Here is a 12704-nt window from a genome sequence, read left to right on the forward strand (position 1 = left end):
TCCATCGGAGGGGTCTTAGCCTCATAGACATACCGACTTCGGGGCTTCACACCTCTCTACACCCCACCCCCCCACCAAACCACTGCTTCCAGATGCGATCTTACGTAGAAGGAACTCTTCATATGAGATTCAGACGACTTACGACCTCGCTCAATTCTGTCTCATTCCAGCGCGCTTCTACCGAGCTTCCGTTATATTCGGATCGACTGCATTAGATAACCACAAGCTTAAGAACTGCTTTTTTTAGATGCTTATGGTACGAGGGGATTTAGTTAGGGAGACTGTGGAGATGCTGATGGCGAGAGCGCCCCTGCGTGATTGCTAGGTGTCATTGATAGGCCGATCTTAGCTTCTTGTTTAAGAACTGGCGATCCTGCTCGAACGTGGTCGTTAGAAGGGGACTGGGGCTGAGTGGGTGCCCGCTGGCTCTAGGGCAGGAAGAGCGCTGGCAGCGAGGTAGAGGCCAGGCTAGGGGCTCTGCTGAGAGCTGGACTAAAGCAAGCAAGACTGACTGGGCGGGAATGCGCAGTGAATAGACAGGCAGGCTGGAGTGCCCGGGGCTGGCCCAACGGCCCGGCCGCTGGCGGTGGGTGCTGGCACGGTGCGTGGAGACTGGGCGGAGGCGGGTGCCGCAGGGTAACTGGATGCCCTCTGCCGGCGTGGGGCCAGACCTAGCCAAGCACAGCGACAAGAGATATTGTAGCAAGCAAAGTAAAAAGGCCTCTTACTCGCCTCTGTGCTCTATCACATGTCCTCTCTTCCCTTCTATCCCCTCTTCGCTCCACGAAGCACTGGTGCTCCTGTCATCCTCTTTCCTTCCCACCTCTCTTTAACCCACTCAGCACTGCCTGTGCCCTTCTGTCCCCACGCTGTGGACTCTCTTTGTATGAGGTTAGACAACTGCAGCTGTGTTGATGCAGAGCTGAGCTGGGCGACTCCTCCTTCCCCTTCCCCACCTCTGTATCTTTTCAACTACGAGCCAGCACTCTCCTCTCTGCCCTTGAAAATCTTTTTCAACCTCTTTATACCCACCTCCCCCACACCACAACACACCCAACACCCACAAACCACACTCACTCTACAAGCATGACACTAGACGCTCCTGCCTCCTTGTCTTCCTACCCCTCTCTCTACCACAGCCTGTGCTGCTTCCTGCATGTGCTCCTGCCTTTCCTTCGTACCGAACTTCGTCTACCACATAGCACATGTAGACTCCTGCCTCCTCTTCTTTCCCCTTCGTCATGGCGTGCTGTACCACTGAGGGCAACCTACTCGGGTGCGTGCCTACTTCCTTCAGGAAGGCCCCCTTATACAGACGGACTTGAACCGAGCCAGGCACATACTCCTGCACCTCCTTCTCTCTTCCCCCTCTCTAACCACAGCACACTGCTTATCCCTGCATGGCCCTCCTTCTTCCTCCCTCTCTGACCACGGAGCGAAATGGCGTAACAACATTTCCCTACCTTTATCCTCCCCTCTCTTACCAACGGAGAGGAAGCAGACTCTTCCTGCGCGTCGCATACTTTACCCTATCCACCGGATCGCAGCGTCATGACCCAAAGGCGCCACGGTGCTGGTAGAGAGGGAAGGAGGTAGCAGGGCACCAGTGCCCTCGCGTCCTCCTTCCCTTCTGCTACCACGGAGGCCAAAAGAGAAGATCGCTAGGCACTGCCTCCTCTTCCTTCCCTGTGCGGTGCCTTTAGACGATCTACGCGACGAGACACTGGCATGCACTAGCGGTACCTGGTGCCATACCCGTCTCGTAGCCCCTACCACAGCACTGCTCCTGCCTCCTCTTTCCTTCCCCTTCTCTCACAGCACTGCTCCCTTGCCTCCTCTTCCTTCCCCTCTCTACCACCAGCACTGCTCCTGCCTCCTCTTCCTTCCTTCTCTACCACAGCACTGCTCCTGCCTCCTCTTCCTTCCCCCTCTCTTACCACAGCACTGCTCCTGCCTCTCTTCCTCCCCTCTCTACCACAGCACTGCTCCTGCCTCCTCTTCCTTCCCCCTCTCTACCACAGCACTGCTCCTCTCCTCTTCCTTCCCCTCTCTACCACAGCACTGCTCTTGCCTCCTCTTCCTTCCCCCTCTCTACACAGCACTGCTCCTTCTCTCTTCCTTCCCTCTCTATCCACAGCACTGCTCCTGCCTCCTCTTCCTTCCCCTCTCTACCCCAGCACTGCTCCTGCCTCCTCTTCCTTCCCCTCTCTACCACAGCACTGCTCCTGCCTCCTCTTCCTTCCCCCTCTCTACACAGCACTGCTCCTGCCTCCTCTTCCTTCCCCTTCTCTTACCACAGCACTGCTCCTGCCTCTCTTCCTTCCCCTCTCTACCACAGCACTGCTCCTCCTCCTCTTCCTTCCCCTTCTCTACCACAGCACTTGCTCCTGCCTCTCTTCCTTCCCTCTCTACCACAGCACTGCCCTTCCTCCTCTTCCTTCCCCTCTCTACCACAGCACTGCTCCTCCTCCTCTTCCTTCCCTTCTCTACCACAGCACTGTCCTGCCTCCTCTTCCTTCCCCTCTCTACCACAGCACTGCTCCTGCCTCCTCTTCCTTCCCCCTCTCTACCACAGCACTGCTCCTGCCTCCTCTTCCTTCCCCCTCTCTACCACAGCACTGCTCCTGCCTCCTCTTCCTTCCCCCTCTCTACCACAGCACTGCTCCTGCCTCCTCTTCCTTCCCCTCTCTACCACAGCACTGCTCCTGCCTCCTCTTCCTTCCCCTCTCTACCACAGCACTGCTCCTGCCCCTCTTCTTCCCCTCTCTACCACAGCACTGCTCCTCCGCCTCCTCTTCCTTCCCCTCTCTTACCACAGCACTGCCCCTGCTCCTCTTCCTTCCCCTCTCTACCACAGCACTGCTCCTGCCTCCTCTTCCTTCCCCTCTCTACCACAAGCACTGCTCCTGCCTCTTCTTCCTCCCTTCTCTACCACAGCACTGCTCCTGCCTCCTCTTCCTTCCCCTTCTCTACCACAGCACTGCTCCTGCCCTCTTCCTTCCCTTCTTCTACCACAGCACTGCTCCTGCCTCCTCTTCCTTCCCCTCTCACCACAACACTGCTCCTGCCTCTCTTCCTTCCCTCTCTACCACAGCACTGCTCCTGCCTCCTCTTCCTTCCCCTCTCTACCACAGCACTGCTCCTGCCTCCTCTTCCTTCCCCTCTCTACCACAGCACTGCTCCTGCCTCCTCTTCCTTCCCTCTCTACCACAGCACTGCTCCTGCCTCCTCTTCCTTCCCCTCTCTACCACAGCACTGCTCCTGCCTCCTCTTCCTTCCCCTCTCTACCACAGCACTGCTCCTGCCTCCTCTTCTTCCCCTCTCTACCACAGCACTGCTCCTGCCTCCTCTTCCTTCCCTTCTCTACCACAGCACTCTCCTGCCTCCTCTTCCTTCCCCCTCTTCTACCACAGCACTGCTCCTGCCTCCTCTTCCTTCCCCTCTCTACCACAGCACTGCTCCCCTCCTCTTCCTTCCCTTCTCTACCACAGCACTGCTCCTGCCTCCTCTTCCTTCCCCTCTCTACCACAGCACTGCTCCTGCCTCCTCTTCCTTCCCCCTCTCTACCACAGCACTGCTCCTGCCTCCTCTTCCTTCCCCTCTCTACCACAGCACTGCTCCTGCCTCCTCTTCCTTCCCTCTCTACCACAGCACTGCCCTGCCTCCTCTCCTCCCTCTCTACCACAGCACTGCTCCTGCCTCCTCTTCCTTCCCTCTCTACCACAGCACTGCTCCTGCCTCCTCTTCCTTCCCCTCTCTACCACAGCACTGCTCCTGCCTCCTCTTCCTTCCCTCTCTACCACAGCACTGCTCCTGCCTCCTCTTCCTTCCCCCTCTCTACCACAGCACTGCTCCTGCCCCTCTTCCTCCCCTCTCTACCACAGCACTGCTCTCTGCCTCCTCTTCCTTCCCCTCTCTACCACAGCACTGCTCCTCTCCTCTTCCTTCCCTCTCTACCACAGCACTGCTCTCTGCCTCCTCTTCCTTCCCCTCTCTACCAAGCACTGCTCCTCTCCTCTTCCTTCCCCTCTCTACCACAGCACTGCTCCTGCCTCCTCTTCCTTCCCCTCTCTACCACAGCACTGCTTCCTGCTCCTCTTCCTTCCCCTCTCTACCACAGCACTGCTCCTGCCTCTCTTCCTTCCCCCTCTCTACCACAGCACTGCTCCTGCCTCCTCTTCCTTCCCCTCTCTACCACAGCACTGCTCCTGCCTCCTCTTCCTTCCCCCTCTCTACCACAGCACTGCTCCTGCCTCTCTTCCTTCCCTTCCTACCACAGCACTGCTCCTGCCTCCTCTTCCTTCCCTCTCTACCACAGCACTGCTCCTGCCTCCTCTTCCTTCCTTCTCTACCACAAGCACTGCTCCTGCCTCTCTTCCTTCCCTTCTCTACCCAAGCACTGCTCCTGCCTCCTCTTCCTTCCCCTCTCTACCACAGCACTGCTCCTGCCTCCTCTTCCTTCCCCCTCTCTACACAGCACTGCTCCGCCTCCTCTTCCTTCCCCTCTCTACCACAGCACTGCTCCTGCTCCTCTTCCTTCCCCTCTCTACCACAGCACTGCTCCCGCCTCCTCTTCCTTCCCCTCTCTTACCACAGCACTGCTCCTGCCTCCTCTTCCTTCCCCCCCTCTACCACAGCACTGCTCCCGCCTCCTCTTCCTTCCCCTCTCTACCACAGCACTGCTCCTGCCTCCTCTTCCTTCCCCTCTACCACAGCACTGCTCCTGCCTCCTCTTCCTTCCCCTCTCTACCACAGCACTGCTCCTGCCTCCTCTTCCTTCCTTCTCTACCACAGCACTGCTCCTGCCTCCTCTTCCTTCCCTCTCTCTACCACAGCACTGCTCCTGCTCCTCTTCTTCCCTCTCTACCACCAGCACTGCTCCTGCCTCCTCTTCCTTCCCCTCTCTACCACAGCACTGCTCCTGCCTCCTCTTCCTTCCCCCTCTCTACCACAGCACTGCTCCTGCCTCCTCTTCCTTCCCCTCTCTACCACAGCACTGCCTCCTGCCTCCTCTTCCTTCCCCCTCTCTACCACAGCACTGCTCCTGCCTCCTTTCCTTCCCTGGGGAAGGAAGAGGAGGCAGGAGCAGTGCTGTGGTAGAGAGGGGGAAGGAAGAGGAGGCAGGAGCAGTGCTGTGGTAGAGAAGGGGAAGGAAGAGGAGGCAGGAGCAGTGCTGTGGTAGAGAGGGGGAAGGAAGAGGAGGCAGGAGCAGTGGAGCATGGTTACAGGATTTAGATCACTGAGATTTGCTTAATCTGCAATGTGAGGGACAACAGGGCTTAATCTGCTGCAGACAGGCTTAGCTGGATAACAAACCCAAGTCTCTGGGTCTCCACAGATAGGACAGTTACCAATTATCATAGCTAATAAGAGACGTCATCGGGACACATAATTGCAGTTATCAGTTCTAGAGGGAAGATAAGACTGAGGAGGGAGGTGTGGATGCTCCATCTGTCAAAGTGAACTCCTCTCACACTGGAATGATTTGTGCAGGACCTGGGTTACATAGGTTAGGTCAAGGTCAAGGCCCTACAGTAGCCTATATCCTTAAAATGTGTTTACAATATTGCTCTTCATCCTTCCATTTCAACGGCTGCCATTTCCCAGCATCTCCCAACTTAATTATGATCAGTAGAAAATAACTGAATTGACTGGGTTGATGTGTGCATTCATTCATTACATTCTTGCTTTGGAGGCTGCCAAATTCTGAATGATCGCAGCCCTTCTAAATTATTGAAAAAGCCTAAACACCTCTTATGAGCTACAGAAATGGCTATTAACCTTGGCGAAATGATATTCAAATCCAGTTATAGCTAACTGTACTGTATCCCTCGCTGGGAGGAAATGTAAATGTGTTCTTGCTGTAGACAGATGGGGAAGCCGCCTGGCGTTTGAAGTTCCAGCATCCAGTCGTCGCAGTCCCCACCCCCTCACTAAAATATTCAAGACAGTCTCTCATTGAGCTCCTCTCTCCCTGCCGTTTCCTACTCAAACTGACGCTGGGTTGCAGCACTACGGGGCCAGAGAGCTGTGACACCTTAAAGAACGTGGCAAGCGTTTACAAATTCAGCACGGTGAGGCGACAGTGAAAAACAGCTGGAGGATTATCTCACTGTGCAGACAAGAATTCAGGAGATTTGATTCATGAGAAGAAAATACCCTACCCCTCTCTCTCCCTCATACACCAGCCATCTGAAATATTGCGATTTCTTGCGCATTGTTATTGACAAATCATCTTAAATGTAATTCCCTATGGAGCGGACAACTGTCATAGCCGATGAGACTCCATTGTGACACTACCTTCCAGTCAGTCAGTCATCCTGCACGGGCTCTGATACTGTGCCACAGACAACAGCATCCTGGATCGTTACTCTTATCCCTTCGGCAGTGGGCCCATAAAAGAGAGCGAGAGAGGGTGTCAAAACCAGGTGCTGCAGACAGAAAACTTAGATTAGAAGTTCTGCATGAGTTTACCACTGGGGGGAGAGAAGTGTGTGCCGTCACAGACTAAAACGATCAATTGTTTGGAACGCTGGCAGATGTCCAGGCTCCTGCAGATTGCACGTAGATGAAGTCTGAACACAAGGAGAGAGGCTGGGGAGGGTGGGGGCGATTTAACCCCTGAAGCAGAAGGACATTTTTAACATCTCCAGATTGTATTCTAGCCCAGATGGGTGAAAAATGGCTGAGCTCTGCTTCATCAAGAGTTAGGCATAGTGGTGTTGTCAATAACATCAGCGTAACAGAAAATACCACAATAGATCTGCCAAGAGATCATCTATCTAATGATTTGCAATCGAAAAAGTTAAACAAACCATACAACTATGCACAAGGACGCCTTAACAATTTCCATATAAAATTGTACAAAAACACATTTACTTTACAGATGCAACGTTCGGAAACAGTGACAGTGCCAATGATCATTCTGTTACAAACTTTGCATCTGCACCGTTTTTCAAGTATGCCTAAATGTGTTTGTAAAATGTTATGTGGAAATTGGTAAATGTAGTCCTTGCGCATAGAGTTGTATGGTTTGTTTAACTTTGCAATCATTGGTTTTAGTTTGACATACATTTTCAAGTGTCTCAGCATCACTCTGTTACTAGAGAATTGCCCTTCTCCAATACCTAATTTATCACACACACACACACACACATCGGAAACTAAGGTTGCTTGCATCATCTTCAAAATGTTTGACTTTTAAGAAAATATAAAGATGTGCAATGTAAGACAACCTGGCAGTGTGTGCCTTCTCATTATCCCAAGCCTTCTTCCTGATAGATGAAGCTAGTCCCTAGCTACTAAAGCTAGGCTATGTCTCATTATGCAGTACCAATGAGATGAAAATATATGCTTACTTAGCACTATACACAGAATACCAAACTAGATTTTCAAGCAGCAAGTACCCATGGTGGTGGTCTGTCTACTGCGCTTGCTAAGAGAGTGCTGTTATTGTTAGCCTAGTCGTGGGATGGTGAGTGATTCAGTAACTGTGTTTGGGGCTTCAGACAGATGCTAGCCTATACTGTGGGTAAAAGTCGGTATTAGGTCAACTGTGCCCTCCATATATCTCACCTGTAGATAAAGGGCAATAACGCTAATGACAATGATCATAACAGCAATGATGCTTTAGCAATAAACTCTGATGATAGCTAATTGACTCCATTATTTAGTAAGGTTAATTAGGCTGGGCTACTTGAAAAACACATACACAACTATTTCAGGTCAATTAATATTAGAAGAGAGAAGAATTAGACTACAGAACTAGGCCTACATTTAGCTACATCAATATAGCCTTCTGTATCTATCAATAGGAGATAGCAGTGACCCAGGGGAATAGTCCTATGACGCACTCAGCAACCTTCAAACTGTGGCCACAAATAGCCCATCCTCCTTTCAAAAACGTGTTCCTCACAACTACATAACACTGCTGGAGTAATTGTGTGAATCTATATCAGTGAGGTCTGGATATAGTAAACAAAGACATCAAGCCTCATCCACTCCCAAGTTATTCTCTATCACCAAGTGTCACTGACAAACTGCTATAACTCTGAAAACATATGTCATGATGCACAAAGTGCAAAAGCACTAAATAAAAAGTCAACATAGGAGACTCCAAAAGTCCAACTAGCCTAGGCTAAAAGAGGCACCGACAATCTGTCAATCTATGCTAGTTTGAGTTCATATGATGCAACTTGTTTCAATCTGGTTGCCCTTAGCGTGCTGATTGACATGCTGTTCTGCAATCTCATGGCCTAACACGTTACTATTTTGTATTCTTAGAAAACGTATCCACCAAATGTAAAACTATTCTGATTCATCTAACAAAGTGTATTATAAACTAGTGACCTGACTGAAGTTGCAACTGTCAAAAAAATCTATTTCGCAACAATCAGTCAAACAGGGACACTTTATCTACATACATTCTGTTTAAAGTACAAATAGGAAACAACCTTTGCACCATTACCCCATCTTGAAAGCTGACATTACTATTAACCGCTATAGAAGCAAAGGTAGAATAGTGAGTTACCCAGGGAAAAAACAGAGGTCAATCAATATCACATAACAGTTTAATTCATTTGAGGCACCTCGATTTAATTATTTTTAGTTCATCAACCTTGCAAATAAAATGCTGTCTGCCACACAAATAACCACATTATTCAGCAGTTCTATACTATTGTCAAGTAAACTTGATACTCAAATCACTATGTGCAATACAACAATGGCTAGAATGCATGCATGATGCTCGTGACTAAAGTCTACTGACAGTGCTCTAGTGTTCTTCCATGGAAATAAGTTTCGTTTTAAGATATTTCATTTCAATTGCATCGATGGTTAGGTAATAATGGACTGCTACAACAGCGAGCTGTTTCTCAATTTTGATCTGTCAGTTCTGGCTACAGCAGCGAGTTTGGTGAGTTCTCAGTGACAGTAAAAGCGTAATGAAAAGCCTATTGTCAACATTTTAAATTATGTCAGTACCTTGAATTTGTCAAGAAATAAGTACTTAGCACTTGCTCCGCGTAAACCTCTTGCTACAGCCTGTGATGCCATGGATGCCGCCATGTTGACGGGGAAAGAGAAAGACCGCGTGCGCGCAATCTGACCGCTGATAGGAAGGCTGGCGGAAGTGGGCGTTACAATAAGACCACATTTTCGCCACTACAATCTGCCTGACTTGCCAATGTATTATGCCACTGTACCAGTCGTTAAACAGAAATATAAAATTTCAACGATAAAATATATGAAAAAAGTGCATATTAGGCAATTGACAATATGAATATTTAGATATGCAAAATCAAATTGTATTGGTCACATACAATGGTTAGCAGATGTCATTGCGAGTGTAGCGAAATGCTTGTGCTTCAAGTTCCGACAGTGCAGCAATATCAACAAGTAATCTAACAATTCCACAACAACTACATAATACACACAAATATAAGTAAAGGGATAGAATAACAATATGTACACAAAAATATATGGATGAGCAATGACCGAGCAGCATAGGCAAGATGCAATAGATGGTATAAAATGCAGTATGTGCATATGGGATGAGTAATGCAAGTTATGTCAACATAATTATTAAAGTGGCATTAATAAAGTCACTAGTGATCCATTTGTTAGAGTGGCCAATGATTTCAAGGTCTGTATGTAGGCAGTAGCCTCTCTGTGTTAGTGATGGCTATTCAACAGTTTGATGTCCTTGAGATAGAAGCTATTTTTCAGTCTCTCAGTCCCAGCTTTGATGCACCTGTACTGACCTCGCCTTCTGGATGGTTGCGGGGTGAACAGGCAGTGGCTCGGGTGGTTCTTGTCCTTGATGATCTTTTTGGCCTTCCTGTGACATCAGGTGCTGTAAGTGTAATGGAGGGCAGGTAGTTTGCCCCTGGTGATGCGTTGACCGCATCACCCTCTGGAGAGCCTTGCGGTTGTGAGCGGTGAAGTTGCCGTACCAGGTGGTGATACAGCACGACAGGATGCTCTCGATTGTGCATCTGTAAAAGTTTCAGGTGACAAGACAAATTTCTTCAGCCTCCTGAGGTTGAAGAGGCGGTGTTGAGCCTTCTTCACCCCACTGTCTGTTTGGGTGGCCCATTTCAGTTTGTCCGTGATGTGTACGCCGAGGAACTTAAAACTTTCCACCTTCTCCATTGCTATCCCGTCGATGGGGATAGGGGGATGCTCCCTCTGCGTTTTCCTGAAGTCCACGATCATCTCCTTTGTTTTGTTGATGTTGAGTGAGAGGTTGTTTTCCTGACACCACACTCCGAGTGCCCTCACTCCCTATAGGCTGTCTTGTCGTTGTTGGTGATCAGGCCTACTACTGTTGTGTCGTCTGCAAACTTGTTGATTGAGTTGAAGGCGTGCATGGCCATGCAGTCATGGGTGAACAGAGAGTACAGGAGGGGGCTGATCACGCACCCTTGTGGGGCCCCAGTGTTGTCTCTCAAAGCACTTCATGATGACAGAAGTGAGCGCTATGGCGCGATGGTCATTCAGTTCAGTTACCTTTTCCTTCTTGGGTACAGGAACAAAGGTGGCCATCTTGAAGCATGTGGGGACAGCAGACTGGGAGAGGGAGAGATGGCAGTGCGTCGGTGGCACTGTATTATCGTCAAAGCGGGCAAAGAAGGTGTTTAGTTTGTCTGGAAGCAAGACGTCGGTGTCCGTTACATGGCTGATTTTCTTTTTGTAGTCCGTGATTGTCCGCCTTTAACTAAGTAAGACGTCCTGTGTTGTTACCCTTTTGTTTGTACAGCTTGCTGGACCCATTGTGTCAAGTTACTCCGGTTCACACTGGCCTTGTGCAATGCCATAAGAATCATGAGATCTTTCTCCCTCTCTGTCACGGATGCAGTCAAACGCCAGACTTTTCTCCATCTCCTTCTCATACTCTGCTTCCACCGGACATTCCACTGATTTCAAAACTCTGTCAACTTCTATCGTGACAGCAACACTGTTGATCGCCGTTTCTTCCCCATCACTGTCATCAGAACACTCGACAATGTCTGGTTCAATGAAACTGTTATTACCTAAGTCAGATATTTCCTCACTGTCTGATTCATTTTCAGAGTCACGATCGTCCTCCAGAAAGTAGTCCATCAGAACTTTTTCCCACTAACATTTGTCGATAGCGCCTGCTAAATTCAGGGCAGCAATGTTGTTGAGAGCAGTAGCAACTCTTTTACGGTTCTCGATGGCTACTGTATCTTTCATAAAATCCACGGTAGAAAGGATTATTCACACATACTGAGCAGCTCATGTTATAGAAGCGTAATACATGGCAGACCAATCCGAACTCACCTCTTGGCATGTCCAGCCCGTCCATTATCTCAGCCAATCATGGATTGCGGGAAGGTCCCTCACTTTTTCCGTGGCTAAACCAACTAGGCTCGTAATTTAACACTTTTATTCATATTTACAAATGGCATACAAGTTTGTTATTAAGGCACATGAAAGTTCACATGAAAGTTCACATGTTCCAGAAGGCATTTCTACCAAAAAAACTCATTATAATATATAAATCATAAATATGTTCAAATGCCTCTCCTGTGAAGTAGTGACGTGCGACATATGCCTAGCTTCCTGAAACTGGTCACCTTCAGAGTACAATCCAGACAGAACTTTTAATTTGTTAAAAGAGATCTATCATCTGCAGGTCATATGCCATGCCATATCAGTCAAATAATGTATGTGCAAACAGTCCTCCCTCACTGAAACCTGTATTTACACATATTACTGGACAGTAAATTACAGGGGCAGAAAGATGAGTGAAGTTAATAGAGAACATGCACATTGTCAAAGGTGTATCTTCAGCCTGGTCTCATTGACTAGACGTAACATAGTAAATGTAAATCTGTCACACTCAGATGAGTATGATATGTTACTTTTGGTATGGTTAAATAAGACAGCAGGTTACTGAAGCAATAACAAAAGGACGGAGGTTGGTCAGGCATATAATGCAAATGTCTAACAACCCAAAGGTTGCGTGTTTGAATCACATCACAAACAACTTGAGCATTTAATCTAATTAGCAACATTGCAACTACTTACTACTTTCTAGCTACTTTGCAACTACTTAGCATGTAAGCGAACTCTTCCCCTAACCCTAACCTCTAACCCCAACCCTTGATAATGTTAGCCACCTAGCTAACGTTAGCCACAAGAACTTGGAATTTGTAACATATCATACGAATTGTAATTTATAACATATCAGATTAAACGGATCCACAAATTAATACATACCATATTAAACATACCATGCCAACTGGAAGGAGACAGATTTACCTTTACTATGTTACTTCTACCCCTGTGCCCAAATTGGTATCTCATCTGTTTTGAGCCTCCAGCTCATTTCGCTTTAATGACCTTGTGTATTCAGTGCTGCACCAGGCTGCCACTCTCCTCAGTAGACAAGGATTGTGTGAGCTCGACTGAATAGCTAAATAACCCACTCACCCAGTACTCCAGAGCACTCATTACCCTGACATCTTTAAAGGGCAGAAAGGGCAAAGTGATCATAAAGAGCAGTGATTATGACAGAGAGTGAGAGAAACACACGCTTAGAAATGATCAGTGTCAGCAGCAGACGAGGGAGGGCGAGACAGAGGGGAGGAGAAGGTGATGAAGCACCTCTCGAAAAAAAGATGAGTGTGTTTTCTTCAGCCCTGTTTCGGTCAAATAAACAAAGCTGTTCGGCTGTG

General features: G+C 48.8%; 1 protein-coding gene across 1 annotated transcript in view; it reads right to left on the reverse strand.

Moving 5' to 3' along the window:
* The window catches only part of LOC111968514 (succinate-CoA ligase GDP-forming subunit beta), a 72483-nt gene extending 63390 nt beyond the window's left edge, over positions 1–9093 (reverse strand). Inside the window, exon 1 of the mRNA XM_023994146.3 lies at positions 8983–9093. Coding sequence (XP_023849914.2) covers positions 8983–9066 — 84 coding nt within the window. The 5' untranslated portion in view covers positions 9067–9093. The remainder of the gene's footprint in view (positions 1–8982) is intronic.
* Positions 9094–12704: the final 3611 nt, after the last annotated feature.

This window comes from Salvelinus sp. IW2-2015, linkage group LG1, assembly GCF_002910315.2.
Source record: "Salvelinus sp. IW2-2015 linkage group LG1, ASM291031v2, whole genome shotgun sequence".
In the NCBI taxonomy this organism is placed as follows: domain Eukaryota; kingdom Metazoa; phylum Chordata; class Actinopteri; order Salmoniformes; family Salmonidae; genus Salvelinus; species Salvelinus sp. IW2-2015.